This window comes from Carcharhinus amblyrhynchos, chromosome 19 (genome assembly GCF_965287045.1).
Source record: "Carcharhinus amblyrhynchos chromosome 19, sCarAmb.v2.hapA, whole genome shotgun sequence".
In the NCBI taxonomy this organism is placed as follows: Eukaryota; Metazoa; Chordata; class Chondrichthyes; order Carcharhiniformes; family Carcharhinidae; genus Carcharhinus; species Carcharhinus amblyrhynchos.
The window spans coordinates 1,857,248-1,879,076 of NC_137342.1; the positions used below are offsets into that span (position 1 = coordinate 1,857,248).

At 47.3% G+C, this 21,829-nt stretch overlaps 1 protein-coding gene across 1 annotated transcript in view; it reads right to left on the reverse strand.

Annotated features, from left to right (window-relative positions):
- Nucleotides 1–21,829, reverse strand: part of LOC145355578 (dynein axonemal heavy chain 3-like) — a 507,454-nt gene that overhangs the window by 229,999 nt on the left and 255,626 nt on the right. The window contains 1 exon segment of the mRNA XM_080207828.1: nucleotides 21,426–21,578. Within this exon segment, the coding sequence (XP_080063954.1) occupies nucleotides 21,426–21,578 (153 nt within the window).

Here is a 21,829-nt window from a genome sequence, read left to right on the forward strand (position 1 = left end):
TCTGTTTCCCGAAACACAGCTTTTTAAGGCAGAACAAAATAAAGAGAAGGACAGAGAGGGGGGGAACAGAGAGAGAGAGAGAGACTGCTTCTCAGCTTCCTGCTAAACTACTTCCAACAAAACAAAACTAAAAGTCCAAAAGAGAAAACCCCCATCACCTGACTGCACAGTTCCACCTCAAATAGAATCACTGAAGCTTTAAGCTGCATGATTTAAATAAAACTTTCCTAAAGATACAGTCACATGACAACATTGTCCCAGTGACAGTGAAGGAACAGTCACATTGTCCCAGAGACAGTGAAGAGGGGGAATGACATGGAAGGGAACCTCAAGGTGGTGGTGTTCCCAGGCCCTTGGTCTTCTGGACGGTAGTGGTTGTGAATTTGGAAGGTGCTGCTTAATGAACCTTGGTGAGATCCTGCTGTGCATCTTGCAGATGGTGCACACGGCTGTGACGGTGCGTTGGTGGTGGAGGGGATGATATTTATGGATGGGATAGCAATCAAGTGAGCTGCTTTGACCTGGATGATGTTGAGCTTCTTGAGTGTGGTTGGATTCACACCCATCCAATCATGTGGAGATTATTCTGTTGTAGACATGCTGGTGTTTATCTTCAACTCGAATCAGCTCCAGTCTTTCCTAACATTTCATAACCCTTTCTTGTCTCCTCTGTTATGAGCTTCTTCAGCGTAATCCACTTTCTCCCCACTCTCTGTGGGAGTGAGATCCACTTTCTCCCCACTCTCTGTAGGAGTGAGATCCACTTTCTCCCCACTCTCTGTGAGAGTGAGATCCACTTTCTCCGCACTCTCTGTAGGAGTGAGATCCACTTTCTCCCCACTCTCTGTGGGAGTGAGATCCACTTTCTCCCCACTCTCTGTGGGAGTGAGATCCACTTTCTCCCCACTCTCTGTGGGAGTGAGATCCACTTTCTCCCCACTCTCTGTGAGAGTGAGATCCACTTTCTCCCCACTCTCTGTGGGAGTGAGATCCACTTTCTCCCCACTCTCTGTGGGAGTGAGATCCACTTTCTCCCCACTCTCGGAGTGAGATCCACTTTCTCCCCACTCTCTGTGGAGTGAGATCCGCTTTCTCCCCACTCTCTGTGGGAGTGAGATCCACTTTCTCCCCACTCTCGGAGTGAGATCCACTTTCTCCCCACTCTCTGTAGGAGTGAGATCCACTTTCTCCCCACTCTCTGTCGGAGTGAGATCCACTTTCTCCCCACTCTCTGTCGGAGTGAGATCCACTTTCTCCCCACTCTCTGTCGGAGTGAGATCCACTTTCTCCCCACTCTCTGTCGGAGTGAGATCCACTTTCTCCCCACTCTCTGTCGGAGTGAGATCCACTTTCTTATATTATAGAATTCTCCCCATTTTCTCTAAAGGGCAAAACTCTTGAGGTGCAGGAGTAGGGGGACCTGGGAGTATCTGCAATAAATGACTGAAGAAGGTAGGGTATGTCATTAGTATACAGTATCTGAGTCTGTGTCTTAACGGGGCCATTGAGTATAAGAGTAACAAGGTCATGGTAAATTTGTCTCAGACACTACTTAGATCTCATGTAGAACATAGAACATTCCAGCGCAGTACAGGCCCTTCGGCCCTCAATGTTGCACTGACCAGTGGAACCAATCTAATGACCCTCTAACCTAAACTATTCCAATGTTATCCATATGCCTATCCACTGACCATTCGAACACCCTTAAAGTTGGCGAGTCCCCAGCTGCTGCAGGCAGGGCATTCCACGCCCTTACTACCCTCTGAGTAAAGAGCCTACCTCTGACATCCGTCCTATAATTACCACCCCTTAATTTAAAGCTATGTCCCCTTGTGTTAGCCATCACCATCCGAGGAAAAAGGCCCTCACTGTCCACCCTATCTAACCCTCTGATCATCTTGTATGCCTCAATTAGGTCACCTCTCAACCTTCTTCTCTCTAATGAAAATAACCTCAAGTCCCTCAGCCTTTCCTCATAAGACCTTCCCACCATACCAGGCAACATCCTGGTAAACCTCCTCTGCACCCTTTCCAATGCCTCCACGTCTTTCTTATAATGCGGCGACCAGAACTGTACGCAATACTCCAAATGCGGCCGCACCAGAGTTTTGTACAGTTGTAACATGACCTCACGGCTCCGAAATTCAATCCCTCTACCAATAAAAGCTAACACACCGTACACCTTCTTAACAACCTTACCAACCTGGGTGCCAACTTTCAGGGAGCTATGCACATGTACCCCGAGATCTCTCTGCTCGTCAACACTACTAAGAGTCCTTCCATTAGCCCTATATTCTGTACTCCTGTTACTCATACCAAAGTGAATCACCTCACACTTTTCCGTATTAAACTCCATTTGCCACCTCTCAGCCCAGCTCTGCAGCTTATCTGTGTCCCTCTGCAAACTGTAACATCCGTCCTCACTGGGTATTGTGGGGTATTGTGTCCAGTGCTGGGTTCCATACTTGAGGAAGGACGTGAAGCTATCGGAGAGAGTACAGAGGAGATTGACAAGAATGATTCCAGGGATTAAAACCTGTAGCTACAAAGGTAGATTGGAGAGACTTTTCCTTGGAGAAACGATGCTGAATGGAGGCTTGATGGAGATATCCCAGACCCTGAGGGGGGTGGACACGGGAAATAGAGAGAAACTGTTCCCCTTCAAGATTCCATCCAGAAATGGAGGGCAAGTATTCAAAATAATGGGCAAAAGGAGTAGAGAAGTTGCTGTAATAATTTGCCTGTACCCCATGGCTTACCCGGGGAGTGATCCTCCCCAACAGTATCCAAAACAATGTACTCGTTACACAGAGGAACGGCCACAGGGGATCGCTGCACTGACTGCTTTTCACTCCTTCTAACAGTTACCCAAATATCCTCATTCCTGGGAGTATGAACCTCCCTGTAGCTTTCATCTATAACTGTCTCTGCCTCCCAAATGATCCTGAGTTCCAGCTCCAGGTCCCTAACACGGTCTTCAAGGAGCTGGAAATGGGGGTGCTTCCTGCGGGTATAATCAGCTGGGACACTACCGGTGTCCGTCACCTCAAACATCCCACAGGAGAAACATCGCACTGCCCGCACTGACACCCTTGTTAACTTACTGAGAAACAAAAGAGAAAAGAAGAAAAAGCAAAAAGAAGCTCACCTACTCTCACACCGGGTTTTTTTTAGCTGGGGGGGGGGAGGGTGGGAGACATTGCATATGGAATGTCTCGGGTTTCCTCCCCATACAAATTTATTGGGCAAAAAAGACTACAAACCGTGTCAGGTCTCTCTGTGACCTATTTCCGGTTTCCGATTGCTGAGAAAAAAAAGCTCCGAATAAAGTAAGTGAAAAACTTATCTTATCTTCCAGCTCTCCCCTCAAAAATCACACCCCTCTCTTCCTGCTCCTGAATCTATAAGTTAACCAAAATTCCCAGCATGCTTAGCTCTCGGTCAGAATGGCCATTTTAAAACCCCATTACCATTACTGTTGTTAAATTATTATTGTAGCCGTTCCTTCCCTGTCCACAACCTCCTCTGAACCACTTCCGACACATATATACCCTAATTAAATACAGCGACCAAAACTGCACAGTACTCGAGATGTGTTCTCATCTACGCCCTGTAAAACTGAAGCATAACATCCTTATTTTTATGTTCATTCATCTCTTAATAAAGGATAGCATCCCATTAGCCTTCTTGATTACTTGCTGTACACCTGCACACTAACCTTTTGTGACTCATGCACTCGAACGCCTAGGTCCCTCTGCACCTTGGAATTTTGAGGTTGCTCTCTATTTAAATAAGTCTGTATTTTCATTCTTCCTACCAAATTGAACAACTTCACATTCTCTCAAATTGTACTCCACTGCCAGAACTTTGCTTACTCATTCAACAGCTACATCTGTCTCCAACCTCCTTTTGGTCTCTTGACAATATACTTTCTCACCTATCTTTTTGTCATCTGCAAATTTACAAAGAACAAATAACAGTACAGCACAGGAACAGATCCTCCAACAGTCCTCCAAGGCTGCACCAATCACATTGTCCTATCTAGACCAACCACCTTCTATTCCAAGTGTTTATCCAGATAAGTCTTAAATGTCACCAATGTGTCTGCCTCAACCACCTCACTTGGCAGAGCATTCCATCACCCTCTGTGTAAAATATTTCCCCTGCACATCCCCACTGAACCTTTTCCACTTTATCTTGAACCTATACTCCCTTGTAATTAACATTTCTGCCCCGGAAAAAGCTTCCAACTGTTCACCCTACCTATACCCCTCATAATTTTATAAACTTCTATCCGATCACCCCTCAGCCTTCCAGGGAGAACAATCCCAGTTTATTCAATCTCTCCTCATAGCCTCCGTACCGGGCAACATCCTGGTAAACCTTTTCTGCACTCCCTCCAAAGCCTCCACATCTTTCTGGTAGTGTGGTTACCAGAATCGGACAAAGTATTCCAAATGTGGCCTAATGAACGTTTTATACAATAATTTACAATGTTTAAACTCAATGTCCTGTCCGATGAAAGCAAGCATGACATCCACTTTCTCCAACACCTTTTCCACCTGTTCTGCTCCTTTTAAGGATCAGTGGGTCTGTACTCCCAGTTCCCTCCGTGTGTCTGTGCTCTTGATGGTTCTGCCATTTATTTTGTAGCTCTCACCGACATTAGATCTACCAAAATGCATCACCTTGCATTTTTCTGGATTAAATTCCATCTGCCATTTCTCCGCCCAATTTTCCAGCCTATCTATATCCTGCTGTAATCTCTGACAGTGTTCATCACTGTCCACAAATCCACCAATCTTAGTATCATCTATAAACTTGCTAATCTTTAATTTAATAAGTAGTCTTTTTGACACAGTGACTGGGGCTGCTTATTCTCACTGGGGGTTTCACAAGTTTCACACCAGTCCGTAACCTATACACCACCAACCAATGTCTCACACTGAGGCACCCATACAGATAACATCAATGTGGTTCGTCACACCTCATTTCCAACCAAACTGATTCTGAACTCCTGAACTAATGTTACCCTTGGCCATTGCACCATTTCCATCCTTGATTAACAGTGCTACCCCTCCAGCTTAGCTAGTTTCCTATTCTCATACACCCCTCTATATTCAGGGCCCCAATCTTTGTCATCCTGCACCTATCAGTAATGGTGGTCAGATAGTTATTTCTTACAATGTGTGCTTTCAATTCATTTATATTGGGGTAAACTTTCTGGCCTCGCTGTCCGTGGAATTGTGAGAGGGACATAAAATTTGGTGGATTGTTGAAAGGTCTGTTGATTTCGGGCAGGGTTTTCCTGCATGTGAGCGTGTATCCTGCCTGTTGTTATGAATGTTGCATGCTTTCAGAGAGAGACTTTAGTTTTGTCTTTTTGTCATCTTTATAATCTTGTCTATCGGTGTATTCTCTCTCTGTCCCTTCTGCTGCTCTATTCTAAATATATTTCTAGCTACATTGCTCATTTTGATCATGTCAGCAAGATTCTGAGTGAATTTGCACCTTCCAAGATGTTTCTCTTAACAAAATAAACATTTTAATCTCGGTTGGTTCAGTGGATTCCATCTTCTTCATTCCAGAAGCAACTTCCAGCTCCTCCAGCTGCTGCGTTCGCACTGACCACACCCGAACCAGTCCATTCCCTGTGGCCACTGGGTGTTTTCAAAGGACGTCAGAAAGTGAGAATCCCTCTCCAAGAGTAACAATTCTTTCAAAAAATCGGATTGAAGGTGTGAACAGAACTGGATAATTCTGCATCTCAAACAGTGGCTTTGTGGGTGAATCCTACTCTGCTCCAGAATCCCAGTTGGTTCATTCTCCAAACACTTGCTACCCTGACACACACTTTTAAGATGAAGGCTTGTTGAATCTTTAATCGTAGCTTCCTTTAGGCTCCATTTGGACAAACAGCGTAATGAGGTTCCGATAATAAATCATCGAAAAACCTCGAGGGGCCAGTGTGATTGGCAGCTGAAAGTTTGCTCTGTCTCTGACACTTATTACACCCTCATCTAAACTGTCAGCCACACATCAGGGTATTTCTGGGATCTTGCTCTCTTTGAAATGAGGCTTTTCACACTGTCGCTTTTTAAAAAGGGCAAGAGACTCTCAGTGAAAAAGCAGCAGCTGTGAGGAGAGTGGGCATGAATACAATTTATTAATCGCAAATATTAACACTGCAATGAAGTTACTATGAAAATCCTCCTATCGCCACACTCTGGTACCTGTTCGGGTACACTGAGGGAGAATTTATCATGAAGAGTCCATCTAACCGCACATCTTTGGACTGTGGGAAGAAACCGGAGCACCCGGAAGAAACCCACGCAGACACAGGGAGAACGTGCAGAGTCCACACAGACAGTAACCCGAGCCGGGAATCAAACCCAGGTCCCTGGTGCTGTGAAGCAGCCGCGCTAACCACTGTGCTACCCCCAGGAAAGGTATTTAACCCACTTCCTGCACAAAGACACCAACAGTTTGTGAAATCAAGATGTAGAATTTTAGTGTGAAATGAGAGTCTTAGTTTCACATTTCCAGGCTCCCAGAAAAGCCTCTAGGGAACTGGATCACAAATATACAGCAAACCATCATCCTGTGAGTCTTCTGCATCTCCAAACTTGTCTTTACTCAACTGATAACTAGTTAACTAATGAAATAAATTATGGATACAAACAAATGGTCTAGTTGGGCTCATGATCCGCACAGGTTTGGAGGGCCAAAGTGCCTGTTCAAGGCTATAACCTTGAAGGACAAGATTATAAAGATAACAAAAAGACAAAACTAAAGTCTCTCTATCTGAAAGCACGTAACATTCATAACAATGGCCAGGATATCCGCCCACACGCACCCCTAGTCGGAAATTCCTGCCTGAGATCAATGGACCTTTAAATGGTCCACCAAATTTTATGTCCTGCTCACTACAGAGAGCAGGAGAGCGAGACAAGTGCTGTATTGTTCTTTGTTCTTTGAAATAAATAAGAGGCAGAGCTGGCAGGGTTGGTGGTTACAGCCACGTGTGGGACTCTTTGGAGATCTGTGCGATCTGAGCTCACTATTGTCACAGGAAATCCTTGCACTTTGACCAATCTCAGCTCACAGTTGCTGGGCTGGAGTCTGAGCTGCAGACTTTGGGGAGGGGGGGGTCATTGCAATAATATTTTGCTCAGGGAGGGAGTCAGCCCCTTTAGATGAAGCGGGACTTTAGACCTGGCCGGGGTCAGAGGGAGGGTGTGACTGCAGGTCAGTGGGTAGCAATGACTTTGGCCAACAGATATGAGGTACCTGTGAAGGACTGCAGGGTGGATGAGTAAATTGACCAATGCACCTTCCCAATGGGGCAATGTGGGAGTGACAGAGGAGACTCAGGGGGATAGATACTGCTCCCTGCAACTGTGACTAGGAACATTTTTAAATTCATTTGTGGGGTATGTGCTCTCTCTGTCTGAGGCCAGAACTCTCCATTCACCTGACGAAGGGGGTAACCCCGAAAGCTAGTGAGTATATTATCAAATAAATAGGTCAGACTTTTTACTGTCTTCTCTGGTTGGCCAGAATTTATTGCCCATCCCTAGTTGCCCTTATTCCGAGGACATTTGAGAATCAACCACATTGCTGTGGCTCTGGATCACATGTAGGCCAGACCGGGGTAAGGACAGCAGATTTCCTTCCCTAAAGGACAGATGGGTTTTTCCAATAATTGACAATGGTTTCATGGTCATCAGTAGATTCTTAATTTCAGTTATATTTTTTATTGAATTCAAATTCCACCATCTGCCATGGTGGGATTCAAATCCAGGTCCCCAGAACATTAGTGAGTTTCTCTGAAGGTTGTGTTACCTGCCCAGTGCCAGGGTAAAGGACATCTCCTCATCGCTGGGGAGGAACTTAGAGTGGGAAGAGGACCCAATTATCATGGCTTTGTGAGTGGAAAATTATGTCTTATGAATTTGATTGAGTTTTTTGAAGGGATAACCAAGAAGGCAGATGAAGGCAGTGCAGCCAACATTATCTGTATGGATTTTGGCAAAGCCTTTACAAGGTACCGGATGGTGGTTGTGGCATAAGGTTAAATCTCACAGGATCCAGGGTGAGGTAGCCAACTGGATACAAAAGTGCCTGGGTGACAGAAGCCAGAGGGTGGTTGTAGAGGGTTGATTTTCAAACTGGAGGCCTGTGACCAGCGGTGTGCCTGAGAGATCAGTGCTGGGCCCACTGTTATTTGTTAATGATTTGAATGAGAATTTAGGAGGCATGGATAGTAAGTTTGCAGATGACACCAAGATTGGAGGCATAGTGGACAGTGAAGAAGGTTATCTTGGTTATCTCGGATTTCAACGGGATCTTGATCAACTGATGCATTTTCGTAGATCAAACCAGAGCAGGACAGTTAATGGTAGGGTGTTGGGGAGAGTTACAGAACAATGGGGATAGTGAGGAAAGGGGGTGAAAGTGAGGGGGGCATAGTTGGGGAATGCAAGGCACGGCATAGTGGGGGTGGGGCGGAGCAGGGTTTGAAATGCGTGTACTTTAATGCGAGGAGTATTCGCAATAAAGTGGATGAACTTGCAGCGTGGATCAGTACCTGGGACTTTGATGTTGTGGCCATTTCTGAGACATGGATAGAGCAGGGTCAGGAATGGATGTTGCAGGTTCCGGGGTACAAATGCTTTAGTCGGAGTAGAGAAGAAGGTAGAAGGGGGGGTGGGGTAGCATTGCTAGTCAAGGACTGTATCACAGTGTCGGAGAGAAAGTTTGATGAGGACTTGTCAGTTGAGGTAGTATGGGCGGAGATTAGAAATAGGAGAGGAGAGGTCACCCTGTTGGGAGTCTTTTATAGACCTCCTAAAAGTTCTAGAGAGGTTGAGGAAAGGATTGCGGAGACAATCCTGGTTAGGAGTGAAAGTAATAGGGTAATTGTTATGGGGGACTTTAACTTTACGAATATTGATTGGAGTTGCTATAGTTCTAGCTCGCTAGAGGGGTCAGTGTTTGTACAAAGCGTGCAGGAAGGTTTTTTGTCTCAGTATGTAGACAGGCCAACTAGAGGTGAGGCTATATTGGATTTGGTGCTGGGAAATGAGCCAGACCAGGTTCTAGACTTGGAAGTTGGTGTGCATTTTGGTGATAGTGACCACAATTCGGTTACGTTCACCTTAGTGATGGGAAGAGATAGGCATGAACCTCGGGTCAGCAATTTTAGCTGGGGTAAGGGCGATTATGAGGCTATCAGGAGTGAATTAGGAAGCATGGATTGGATTAGGGGATTACAGGGACTGGGAACGTCTGAAATGTGGAGTTTTTTCAAGGAGCAGCTACTGCGAGTCCTTGATAGGTATGTCCCTGTCAGGCATGGTGGATTTGGTAGATCTAGGGAACCGTGGTGCACTAAAAGAGTTGAGTCGATGGTTAAAAAGAAAAAGGAGGCTTATGTTCGGATGAGATTGGAGGGCTCAGATAGTGCACTAGAAAGCTTTAGATTGGCTAGGAGGGAGTTGAAGAGTGAGTTGAGAAGGGCTAAAAGAGGACATGAGAAGACTTTGGCTGATAGGATTAAGGAGAATCCTAAGGCGTTCTATAGGTATGTCAAGAACAGAAGGTTGGTCAGGGCAAGATTAGGGCCAGTTACAGACAGCAGGGGGAAGTTGTGTGTGGAACCGGAGGAGATTGGAGAAGTATTGAACCAATATTTCTCTTCGGTGTTCACGCAGGGGGACATGAATATAGCTGAGGAGGACATTGGGTTGCAGGGGTGTAAAATAGACAGTATTACGGTTGATAAAGAGGATGTGCTGGAAATTCTTGAGGGGCTGAAAATAGATAAGTCCCCTGGTCCGGATGGGATCTACCCTAGGATTCTCTGGGAGGCTAGAGAGGTGATTGCAGAGCCTCTGGCTCAGATCTTCAGGTCGTCATTGGTCTCTGGTGTAGTCCCGGAGGATTGGAGGATAGCGAATGTTGTCCCATTGTTTAAGAAGGGGAACAGAGACTTTGCCGGGAATTATAGACCGGTGAGTCTTACTTCTGTTGTGGGCAAGGTTTTAGAAAAAATTATTAGGGATAGGATTTATAGTTATTTGGAGTGTAATGAATTGATTAGAAATAGTCAGCATGGTTTTGTAGCGGGTAGGTCGTGCCTTACTAACCTTATTGAGTTTTTTGAGAAGGTGACCAAAGAGGTGGATGGGGGTAAGGCAGTTGACGTGGTATACATGGATTTTAGTAAGGCGTTCGATAAGGTTCACCATGGTAGGCTTCTGCAGAAAATGCAGATGTATGGGATTGTGGGTAATCTAGGAAGTTGGATCAGGAATTGGCTATCAGATAGGAGACAGAGGGTGGTGGTGGATGGTAAATATTCATCATGGAGTGCAGTTACGAGTGGTGTGCCTCAGGGATCTGTTTTGGGGCCACTGTTGTTTGTAATTTTTATTAATGATCTGGATGAGGGTATAGTTGGGTGGATTAGTAAATTTGCTGATGACACCAAAGTTGGAGGTGTGGTAGATTGTGAGGAAGGGTGTCATAGTCTGCAGGGAGACTTAGATAGGTTGCAGAGCTGGGCCGAGAGGTGGCGGATGGAATTTAATGCGGAGAAGTGTGAGGTAATTCACTTTGGTAGGAGCAACAGATGTGTCGAGTATAGGGCTAACGGGAGGACTTTGAATAGTGTGGATGAACAGAGGGATCTAGGTGTGTGTGTACATAGATCCCTGAAAGTTGGGAATCAAGTAGATAAGGTTGTCAAGAAGGCGTACGGTGTCTTGGCGTTTATTGGTAGGGGGATTGAATTTAGGAGTCGCAGTGTAATGTTGCAACTGTACACTACTCTGGTGCGGCCGCACTTGGAGTACTGTGTGCAGTTCTGGTCCCCGCATTACAAGAAGGATGTGGAGGCGTTGGAGAGGGTGCAGAGGAGGTTTACTAGGATGTTGCCTGGTTTGGTGGGGAGGTCCTATGAGGAGAGACTGAGGGATCTAGGGTTGTTTTCGTTGGAAAGAAGGCGGCTAAGAGGGGATCTTATTGAAACATATAAGATGATTAGAGGTTTAGATAGGGTGGATAGTGATAGCCTTTTTCCTCGGATGGAGAAAGCTAGCACGAGGGGGCATGGCTTTAAATTAAGGGGGGGTAGCTACAGGACGGATGTCAGGGGTAGGTTCTTTACCCAGCGGGTGGTGAGGGATTGGAATGCCCTGCCTGCTGCAGTTGTAAATGCGTCTAGTTTGGGGGCGTTTAAGAGATCTCTGGATAGGTTTATGGACGAAAAGGGATTGGTATAGGCTAGTGGGTCATTGTTTTTGTAACTGGTCGGCGCAACATCGTGGGCCGAAGGGCCTGTTCTGCGCTGTAATGTTCTATGTTCTATGTTCTAAAGAGATCTAGGGGTACAGGTTCATAGCTCCTTGAAAGTGGAGTCACAGGTGGACAGAGTGGTGAAGAAGGCATTCAGCATGCTTGGTTTCATTGGTCAGAACATTGAATACAGGAGTTGGGACGTCTTGTTGAAGTTGTACAAGACATTGGTAAGGCCACACTTGGAATACTGTGTACAGTTCTGGTCACCCTATTATAGAAAGGGTATTATTAAACTAGAAAGAATGCAGAAAAGATTTACTAGGGTGCTACTGGGACTTGATGGTTTGAGTCTTAAGGGAACGCTGGATAGACTGGGACTTTTTTCTCTGGAGCGTAGGAGGCTGAGGGGTGACCTCATGGAGGTTTATGAAATAGTGAGGGGCACAGATCACCTAGATAGTTATTATCTTTTCCCAAAGGTAGGGTAATCTAAAACTAGAGGGTGTAAGTTTAAGGTGAGGGAGGAGAGATACAAAAGGGCCCAGAGGGGCAATTTTTTCACACAGAGGGTGGGAATGTCTGCCAGAGGCAGTAGTAGAGGCGGGTACAATTTTATCTTTTAAAAAGCACTTAGATAGTTACATGGGGAAGATGGGTATAGAGGGATATGGGGCAAATGTGGGCAATTGGGACTAGCTTAGTGGTAAAAGCTGGGCGGAATGGACAAGTTGGGTTGTAAGGCCTGTTTCCATGCTATAAACCTCTGTGAGCCAATAGCGTAGATAGAAGCAGGAATGATAATCTGTTGAAAAGGTTTAAAGAGTTAGGGCCCACGTTGGAATACAGGGTCAAAGATAACCATCTCTGGGTTCTTATCTGAGCTACAGGCCAACTAGAATTTCACAGATCACAGATTGTGTGGCTCAGACAGTGGTGTACGAAGTGAGGGTGCAGTAATTCAGCCAAGTGTGAGTTTCCTGTCACCAACACCCTCCATTGTGAACCAAAGGAAAAGGCCTCTCCTGTGATTTACAGTCAGGCGGTCTTTACCTCGGGGTCTCCAGTCCGGGTAACAGGTTTAAATCCCCTGCTGGCTGATTCCCATTGGGTGAGTCTCCTCTCTTTCAATAAGGCAGCTCATGCACCACAAAGCCCAGGCGGAGATCTGTCTACCGACATGGCCATCATAACAAAGGGTTTTGATTAATGGGGCACGGAGATGAGTATTCAGGAAAGATGGAGTTATTCCACTGGGATGGGCATCACTTAAAATGGGCTGGGTCTAACGTCGTGGATAATGGTATGACCCGGGGCTGTGGGCAGGGTTTTAATCTAACCAGTTGGTGGGAGGCGGGGTGTGGGGGGTGCTGGTCCTGGAGAGGGTTCAGGTGAAAAGAAATTTAGAAATCTAAAGAGAAAGGTTTTGAGAAGTTAGAACAAAACCCGAGGATCCACCTCACTGTTCTCTGGAGCTGTGATTTCGACGAGTGGCTGCCTTTTGGTGAGTGTGCTGCATTGTAATTACTGTATTTTGACTTAATTCTAGTTCGAGAGGGTTTTTTGTTTATTTTGGCGCTCCGTAGCGGGAGATAGGCGCGGGGGCTGCTGGGAAGGGAGCGCGGGAGTATAAAAAGAAGGCCAAGGTAGATAGCGGGCAGCGGAGTGAGGCGGGAAGCAGAGTGAGAGGTAACAGGGCTTAAGCTCACTGGGCTTGGGCGAGAGCAGGCTCAGTATCAGGAAGTAATAGGACACCTTAATAGGGGGCTAACATAACGGCAGGGTCTAGGGTTACACGTGTTCACTGTGTTCGTTGTCATATGTGGACATTTCTGGAGACAGCAAATCTCCCGAAAGCCCACATATGCGGGAAATGTCTAGAGGTGCAGCGATTAAGGGCCCGGGTGAGGCAGCTGGAACTGAGGCTGGAGGATATGTTTTTAGTTAGGGAAAATGAGGAAATAATGGATAGGGACAGTAACACTGAGCAGATACCAGGACCTAGGAAGAGAGATGGATGGGTTACAGTTAGGAAGAGCAAAAAGAAAAGGAGTCATGGCACTAGGACCGCCCCAGAGGAATTACCCCGGAATATCAAGGGTGGGGTGACAGCTGGGGTAGAGAAGGCAAGGGAGGGAGAATACCTCGGAGGAAGGGAAGAGTGCAGGGTGTGAGATAGTGGTGGGGGATGGGAAAGTCAAAGGGATTGATAGGCGGTTCTGTGGGCAAAAGCGGGACTCCAGGATGGTAGTCTGCCTCCCTGGAGCAGGGGTACAGGATGTTTCAGAAAGGGTAGAGGGAATTTTGAAGGGTGGAGGGACTGAGTCTGATGTGATAGTCCACGTAGGAGAGAAGGATGTAGGAACAAAGTGCAGGGGGGACATACGTAGGCAGTTCAGGGAGTTGGGGGCTAGGCTGAAATGTAGGGCCTCCAGGGTGGCGTTCTCTGGGCTGCTGCCGGTGCCTGGGGCTAGCAGGGCGAGAAATAATGAGATACTCCAACTAAATGCGTGGTTGAAGGATTGGTGTAGGGCAGAGGGTTTTAGATTCGTAGACCACTGGGAAGTCTTTATGAAAGAGGGGCAAATATACAAGAGGGATGGGGTACAGTTAACTGGGAAGGGTGTGCATATCTTAGCTGGAAGGTTAGCTGGAGTGTTTCGGCAGGGTTTAAACTAATATGGAGGGGGGGTGGGGAGGTGGACGGAACTGGGATTGGAGATAGGGTAAGCCCGGAGGGTAGGAAGAAGGATCGGATTGTTTCTGAGGGTCTTCGGTGCATGTATTTCAATGCTAGGAGTGTGACTGGCAAAACAGATGAACTGAAGGCAATAATGTTCGAAAGGAAGTTGGAAGTGGTGGCGGTGACAGAGACTTGGTTAAAGGAAGGGCAGGACTGGCAGTTGAATGTTCCCGGGTATAAGTGCTTCAGGCGTGATAGGGGTGGGTCTCTGAGAGGTGGGGGAGTGGCGTTGTTAGTTAAGGATTGCATCATAGCAGTGCAGAGGGAGGGAGGTATAGAGGATATAGGAATCGAGTCGCTTTGGGTGGAGTTGAGGAATAGGAAGGGAGATGTTACTATGTTGGGTGTGTACTACAGACCGCCCAACAGCCTGAGGGCTGTGGAAGAAGGGATAAGCAGGGACATTCTAGATAAGTGCAGGAAGAATAGGGTGGTGGTAGTGGGAGATTTTAATCTCCCCGGGGTAGATTGGAAGGTGCCGAGGTCAGAGGGTGCTGACGGGGAGGAATTTGTACAGTGTGTAATGGAAGGATCCCTGGAGCAGTATGTGGATAGCCCGACCAGAGAGGGGGCTATACTGGACTTGGTTCTGGGGAATGAGCCTGGGCAGGTGGTTGACATTGAAGTAGGAGAGCATGTGGCTAACAGTGACCACAACTCTGTCTGGTTTAAGATATTAATGGATAAAGATGAAGCCTGTCCTAAGGGGAGGGTGTTAAACTGGGGGAGGGCTAGATACAATTGGATTAGGCAGGATCTTAAAGGTACGGACTGGGGTAAGCTGTTTGATGGCAGGTCGACGCTGGGTATGTGGGAGTCTCTCAAGGGAAAACTAAAATCTTTGCAGGAAAGACATGTGCCGGTCAAGAGGAAGGATGGGAAGGGTAGGATTAGAGAGCCGTGGGTAACTAGGGATATTGAGGACCTGGTCAGGAGGAAGAGGGAGGCGTACATTAGATCTAGGCATTTGAGGACAGAGATAGCGTTAGAAGAATACAGAGAATGTAGGAGAGAACTTAAAAGGGGCATCAGAAAGGCAAAAAGGGGCCACGAAATGGCTTTGGTGGGTAGGATTAAAGAAAATCCTAAGGCATTTTACTCTTATGTTAGAAATAAAAGGATGGTTAGAGGGAAGATTGGTCCTCTCAGGGACAGAGGAGGGGAACTATGCTTGGAGCCTGGGGGAATGGGGGAGATCCTGAATGAATACTTTGCGTCGGTATTCACGCAGGAGAGGGGCCTGATGTCTGGTGCTGTGCTTGAGGAGTTTGAGGATCCGTTGAGGGAAATAGTCATCACGAGGGAAGAGGTGTTGGGACTTTTAGACAGTATAAAGACGGATAAATCTCCGGGGCCTGATGGCATCTATCCCAGGCTGCTAAGGGAGGTGAGGGATGAAATTGCTGGGCCTCTGACGCAAATCTTTGTCTCTTCTTTGGACACAGGTGAGGTCCCAGAGGATTGGCGGATTGCAAATGTAGTACCGTTGTTTAAGAAGGGTCAGAGGGATAACCCAGGGAATTATAGGCCGGTGAGCTTGACTTCAGTTATAGGCAAGCTAATGGAGAGGATCCTCAAGGATAGGATGTATGAACATCTGGAGCGCTGCAATCTGATCAGGGATACGCAGCATGGCTTCGTTACAGGGAGGTCATGCCTTACGAATCTAGTGGAATTTTTTGAAGAGGTGACAAAAATGGTTGACGAAGGACAAGCCGTTGATGTCGTCTATATGGATTTCAGTAAGGCGTTTGACAAGGTCCCTCATGGTAGGCTGATAGAAAAGGTGAAGGCTCATGGGATACAAGGCCAGGTATGTAGATGGGTGGAGAACTGGCTTGGGAGGAGGAGACAGCGAGTAGTAGTGGATGGCTCCTTTTCCAATTGGAGGTCTGTCACCAGTGGTGTGCCGCAGGGCTCGGTACTAGGACCTCTTCTGTTTGTGGTATATATTAATGACTTGGAAGAGGGGGTAGGTGGCGTGATCAGCAAATTTGCTGATGACACTAAGATGGTTGGATTGGCGGGTACTGAGGAGCAGTGCCTGGCAATGCAACAGGACATAGACAGGCTGGTAGATTGGGCAGATAGATGGCAAATGGAATTTAATCCGGAGAAATGCGAGGTGATGCACTTTGGCCGGAATAATGTGGAGGGGAGTTATACGATAAAAGGTAGAACTATCCGGAGTATAGATACGCAGAGAGACCTGGGGGTGCAAGTGCACAAGTCCCTGAAGGTGTCGGTGCGGGTGCAGAATGTGATGAGGAAAGCGTATGGTATGTTAGCCTTCATAGGAAGAGGTATAGAATATAAGAGTAGGAGTCTGATGTTGCAGTTGTATAGAACGTTGGTTAGGCCTCACTTGGAGTACTGCGTCCAGTTCTGGTCGCCGTACTACCGGAAGGATGTAGAGATCCTGGAGAGAGTGCAGAGGAGATTTACCAGGATGCTGCCTGGTATGGGAGGGCTGTCTTACGAGGAAAGATTGAACGAACTTGGGCTGTTTTCCCTTGAGAGACGTCGGCTGAGGGAGGATCTAATAGAGGTTTATAAGATTATGAAGGGGACAGATAGAGTAAATGGTGGTAAGCTTTTTCCGTTATTAGAAATGGATAGAACGAGGGGTCACGGGCTTAGGGTGAGGGGGGCTAGGTATAAGACAAATATTAGAGGGCAGTTTTTCACACAAAGGGTAGTGGGGGTGTGGAATGCACTGCCGAGTAAGGTGGTGGAAGCAGGCACGCTAGGGTTGTTTAAGAGTCACTTAGACAGCCACATGAGCGGGCTACATATAGGGGGATATAGTAGGCCTTACTAAACATTGTAGGCTTGGGATTACGTTTTGCCTCAGGGATGTTACAGTCTTTGCCTGTTTAATAATGAATTTTTTTGTCTCCACAGGCATTTAAGTCCAGCAAGGGGCATACATGCGGCAGGTTGTAGTGGGCTGCTCTTGGACGTTGCTTCGGGAGTTGCCTATTGCTTCATGTCGTTAGTGTGCTTAAACTGGACCATCTCGAGGGCAACATGACAGCTCAGAGACTATCTCTGTTGCTGTGCGGACACATGGATTTGGGCCTGTGTCTGTGGGAGTTTGCACGTTCTCCCCGTGGTTGCGTGGGTTTCCTCCGGGTACTCCGGTTTCCTCCCACATCCCAAAGATGTGCTTTTAGGCTGATTGATTGGGTACTAAATTGTCCCTAAATTGGACCTCCCTGATCCTGGCACATTAGGCGTAGACTAAAATCATGAATAGGACACTGAGACAGTGGGACGGCGGCGCGGGCTCGTTGGGCTGAAGGGCCTGTTTCCCGTGCTGTGTTGTTCTTTGTTCTTTGTTCTTTGTTCTTTGTTCAAAATAGTGACGTGGCTAAGAATTGTGGAACAGAAAGGAGCAGAGAGTTTAACAGAGATTGCCCATCAGGGAATAAGATTCATTCAAATGATAGACTAAAAATAATATGATAGATTCTTTACATGAATGTGTGAAGTGTTCACAATAGGATAGACCCAATTAGTGACATGAATAGGGATTAGATCTGATCGTTATTACAGAGATTCAGGGTGACTAATGTTGGGAAATTATTATTCCAGGATAAACAGGATTTAAGAGAAAGACAGACAGTTGAGAAAGGAGGAGGTGTAACTCATTTCCTATCTGAGTTGCCTCTTTCCCCTTACTGCCATTGGTTTGTGTTTGGCACTTTGTAAAACACCCCCAAAAAGATCATTTTCAAACATTGACTACATGGCCTTGAATAACCTTCTCTGTCGGCCTTTTACAAACCCAATCACATTCCACAAACACAATGTGCCTTTGACAAATTCATTCTGGTTCTCCTCAATTAACTGCCTGAATTGAAGTTGATTTTGTTACAGATAATGGTTGTTAATAACTTCCCCACCCCCTGATAGTGGTGAACTTTCCTGGGTTATTCCTCTCCCCTTCAGACAATGGCAGTTTAACATTAACAGCCCACCACTTGGCAATGCTTCCATATCCAGTATGTGTAGGAATATTGTAACCAATGCCTCGGCTGGTTCTTACCTCCCCAGGAATCTGCATTCCACCTGGATCATGTGAGTTATCAACTTTCTGTATTACTAATCTCTTTATTACACCTTCTTGATCTTTCGGCGACTGATCCACAGTGTCTCCTCTTTCACTATAACCTTCACAGTGTATGCTTCCTTTGTGAAGACAGATTTAAAGTTTTCACAGAGCCAGAGAATCTCTTGGTCGTGTCTGCACCAACCAAGAGAGTTAAAACAAACTAGCCGTTTATAATAACCCCAGCTCCTGGTCTGTATTCATGCAGGTGACAGCATTCCAGGTGCAAATCTCCCCACAGTGTGCAGGGAAGATTGTGTGAGATTAACCCATGCTTATCAATGTGGATAACCTCACATTTAACCACGTTACACTACATCTGCCACGCAGATACCCACACACCGAGCCTGTCCAAATCTTGCTAAAGCAACTCTGTACCCTCCTCACAGCCACCCGCCCACCCAACTTTGTATCATCTGCAAATTTGGAGATAATACATTCAGTTCCCTTTTCCAAATCATTGATATATGATGTGAACAGCTGGGGTCCGAGTACAGCTCCCTGCAGAACCCCATTACTCACTGACTGCCAATCAGAAAAAGACTCATTTATGCCAACTCTTTGCTTCCTATTTACCCCAGTCCAACGCCGGCACATCCACATCATGAGTCCTATTTGCTAACCAGATTTCTATCCATCTCAAAACATTACCCACAATATCATGTGCTTTAACTTTACATTGTAGTTTGTTATGTAAGATCTTGTTGAAAGTCCTCTGAAAGTCTAAATAAATCACATCCACTGATTCTTCTTGGTTAGCTCAACTCGTTACATCCTCAAAGAATTCTAATAGATTTGTCAAGCATGATTTCCCTTTGTAAACCTATGTTAACTTTGTCTGTTTATACCACTGCCTTCCAAATGTTATGAAAGTGTTTGATAATAGATTCTGGCAACTTCCCCAGTATTGGCATTAGGCTCACTGGTCTATAGTTCCCTGTTTCTTCGCTACTTCCCTTTTTGAATAGTGAGCTTACATTAGCTCCTGTCCAATCTGTAGGAACTATTCCAGAGTCCAAAGAATTCTGGAAAACAACCACCAATGGATCCATTATTTCCATTTCCTTAAATCCTCTAGGATGAAGATTATCAGGACCTGGAGATTTATCCATCTTCAATCCCATCAATTTCCCCAAAACCATTTCTCTCCGAATACTGATGTCATTCAGCTCCTCACTAAATCTTGTGTTTCTCAGAAGTTCCAGTAAATTATTCATGTTTTCCTTTGTGAAGATTGAAGCAAAATACAAATTTAATTCCTCAGCCATTTCTTTACTCCCCTTTATAAATCCTCCCATTTCTGTCCCCATGGGGCCTACATTTGTTTTTGTCAATCCTTTTCTCTTTTACAGTCAGGTTTTATGTTCCTTGCTAGCTTACTTTCATATTCTATTTTCCCCTTCTTAATCAATCTCTTGGTCCTCCTTTGCTGAGTTTTAAACTGCTCCCAATCCACAGATCTATTGCATTTTCTTGCCAATTTGTGTGTTTCTTCCTTGAATCTAATGCCATCTTTAATTTCCCTGTAAGCCATGGTTTGGCGATAATTCCCTTACCATTCTTGTGCCAAACAGGAATAATCAACTTCTGGAGCTCACCTATTTGTTCTTTAAATGCCTGCCATTGCCTGCCCACTCTCTTCCTCAGTCCACTATGGCCAATCCACGCCACATACCATCATAGTCCCCTTCACTGAGATTCAGGGCCGAAATCCCGAGAACAAACAAAAATAATCTCAGTAAGAGCAGCCAGCATAATTAAGGACCCCCACGCACCTCAGACATTCTCTCTTCCACCTTCTTCCTTCAGGAAAAAGATACAAAAGTCTGAGGTTACGTACCGACCGACTCAAGAACAGCTTCTTCCCTGCTGCTGTCAATCACTGACCCTGCGCTGGGGGACAGAGTGGTCACTGACCCTGCGCTGGGGGACAGAGTGGTTACTGACCCTGTGCTGGGGGACAGAGTGGTCACTGACCCTGTGCTGGGGGACAGAGTGGTCACTGACCCTGCGCTGGGGGACAGAGTGGTTACTGACCCTGTGCTGGGGGACAGAGTGGTCACTGACCCTGTGCTGGGGGACAGAGTGGTCACTGACCCTGCGCTGGGGGACAGAGTGGTTACTGACCCTGCGCTGGGGGACGGAGTGGTTACTGACCCTGTGCTGGGGGACAGAGTGGTCACTGACCCTGTGCTGGGGGACAGAGTGGTCACTGACCCTGCGCTGGGGGACAGAGTGGTTACTGACCCTGTGCTGGGGGACAGAGTGGTCACTGACCCTGTGCTGGGGGACAGAGTGGTCACTGACCCTGTGCTGGGGGACAGAGTGGTCACTGACCCTGTGCTGGGGGACAGAGTGGTCACTGACCCTGTGCTGGGGGACAGAGTGGTCACTGACCCTGTGCTGGGGGACAGAGTGGTTACTGACCCTGCGCTGGGGGACAGAGTGGTCACTGACCCTGTGCTGGGGGACAGAGTGGTTACTGACCCTGTGCTGGGGGACAGAGTGGTCACTGACCCTGCGCTGGGGGACAGAGTGGTCACTGACCCTGTGCTGGGGGACAGAGTGGTTACTGACCCTGTGCTGGGGGACAGAGTGGTCACTGACCCTGTGCTGGGGGACAGAGTGGTTACTGACCCTGTGCTGGGGGACAGAGTGGTTACTGACCCTGCGCTGGGGGACAGAGTGGTCACTGACCCTGTGCTGGGGGACAGAGTGGTCACTGACCCTGCGCTGGGGGACAGAGTGGTTACTGACCCTGTGCTGGGGGACAGAGTGGTCACTGACCCTGTGCTGGGGGACAGAGTGGTCACTGACCCTGTGCTGGGGGACAGAGTGGTCACTGACCCTGCGCTGGGGGACAGAGTGGTTACTGACCCTGTGCTGGGGGACAGAGTGGTTACTGACCCTGTGCTGGGGGACAGAGTGGTCACTGACCCTGTGCTGGGGGACAGAGTGGTCACTGACCCTGCGCTGGGGGACAGAGTGGTCACTGACCCTGCGCTGGGGGACAGAGTGGTCACTGACCCTGTGCTGGGGGACAGAGTGGTCACTGACCCTGTGCTGGGGGACAGAGTGGTCACTGACCCTGTGCTGGGGGACAGAGTGGTCACTGACCCTGTGCTGGGGGACAGAGTGGTCACTGACCCTGTGCTGGGGGACAGAGTGGTCTCTGACCCTGTGCTGGGGGACAGAGTGGTCACTGACCCTGTACTGGGGGACAGAGTGGTCACTGACCGTGCGCTGGGGGACAGAGTGGTCACTAACCTGTGAGACTGCCGCAGTCCAGTACACCATGCTGGAAGCCAGCACAATCTGACCAGGCCATGTTAACACCCATCGTTCTCGGGAAGCCTCGGGATAGGCCCTGATCGCTCGCACCATCACTTCCGCTAAGGACACCTTCATTGCCTTCTCCACCTGTGAAATAAAGAGATGCCAGTCAGCATTTATCTTTCAAAGAATAGAATCTGTCCAGTGCAGAAGGAGGCCATTTAGCCCGTTGAACCTGTCCTCACTCTCTGAACGAGTACCTCACTCAGGAACAACCTCACATCCACACCCCCCCCTCGCCCCCCTCCATCCCTCATTCTATCCCTGTATCCCTGCCCATTCAGGATGTCCAATCTGCCTAATGGGATGTGGGAGGAAGCCGGAAAACCTTGAGGAAA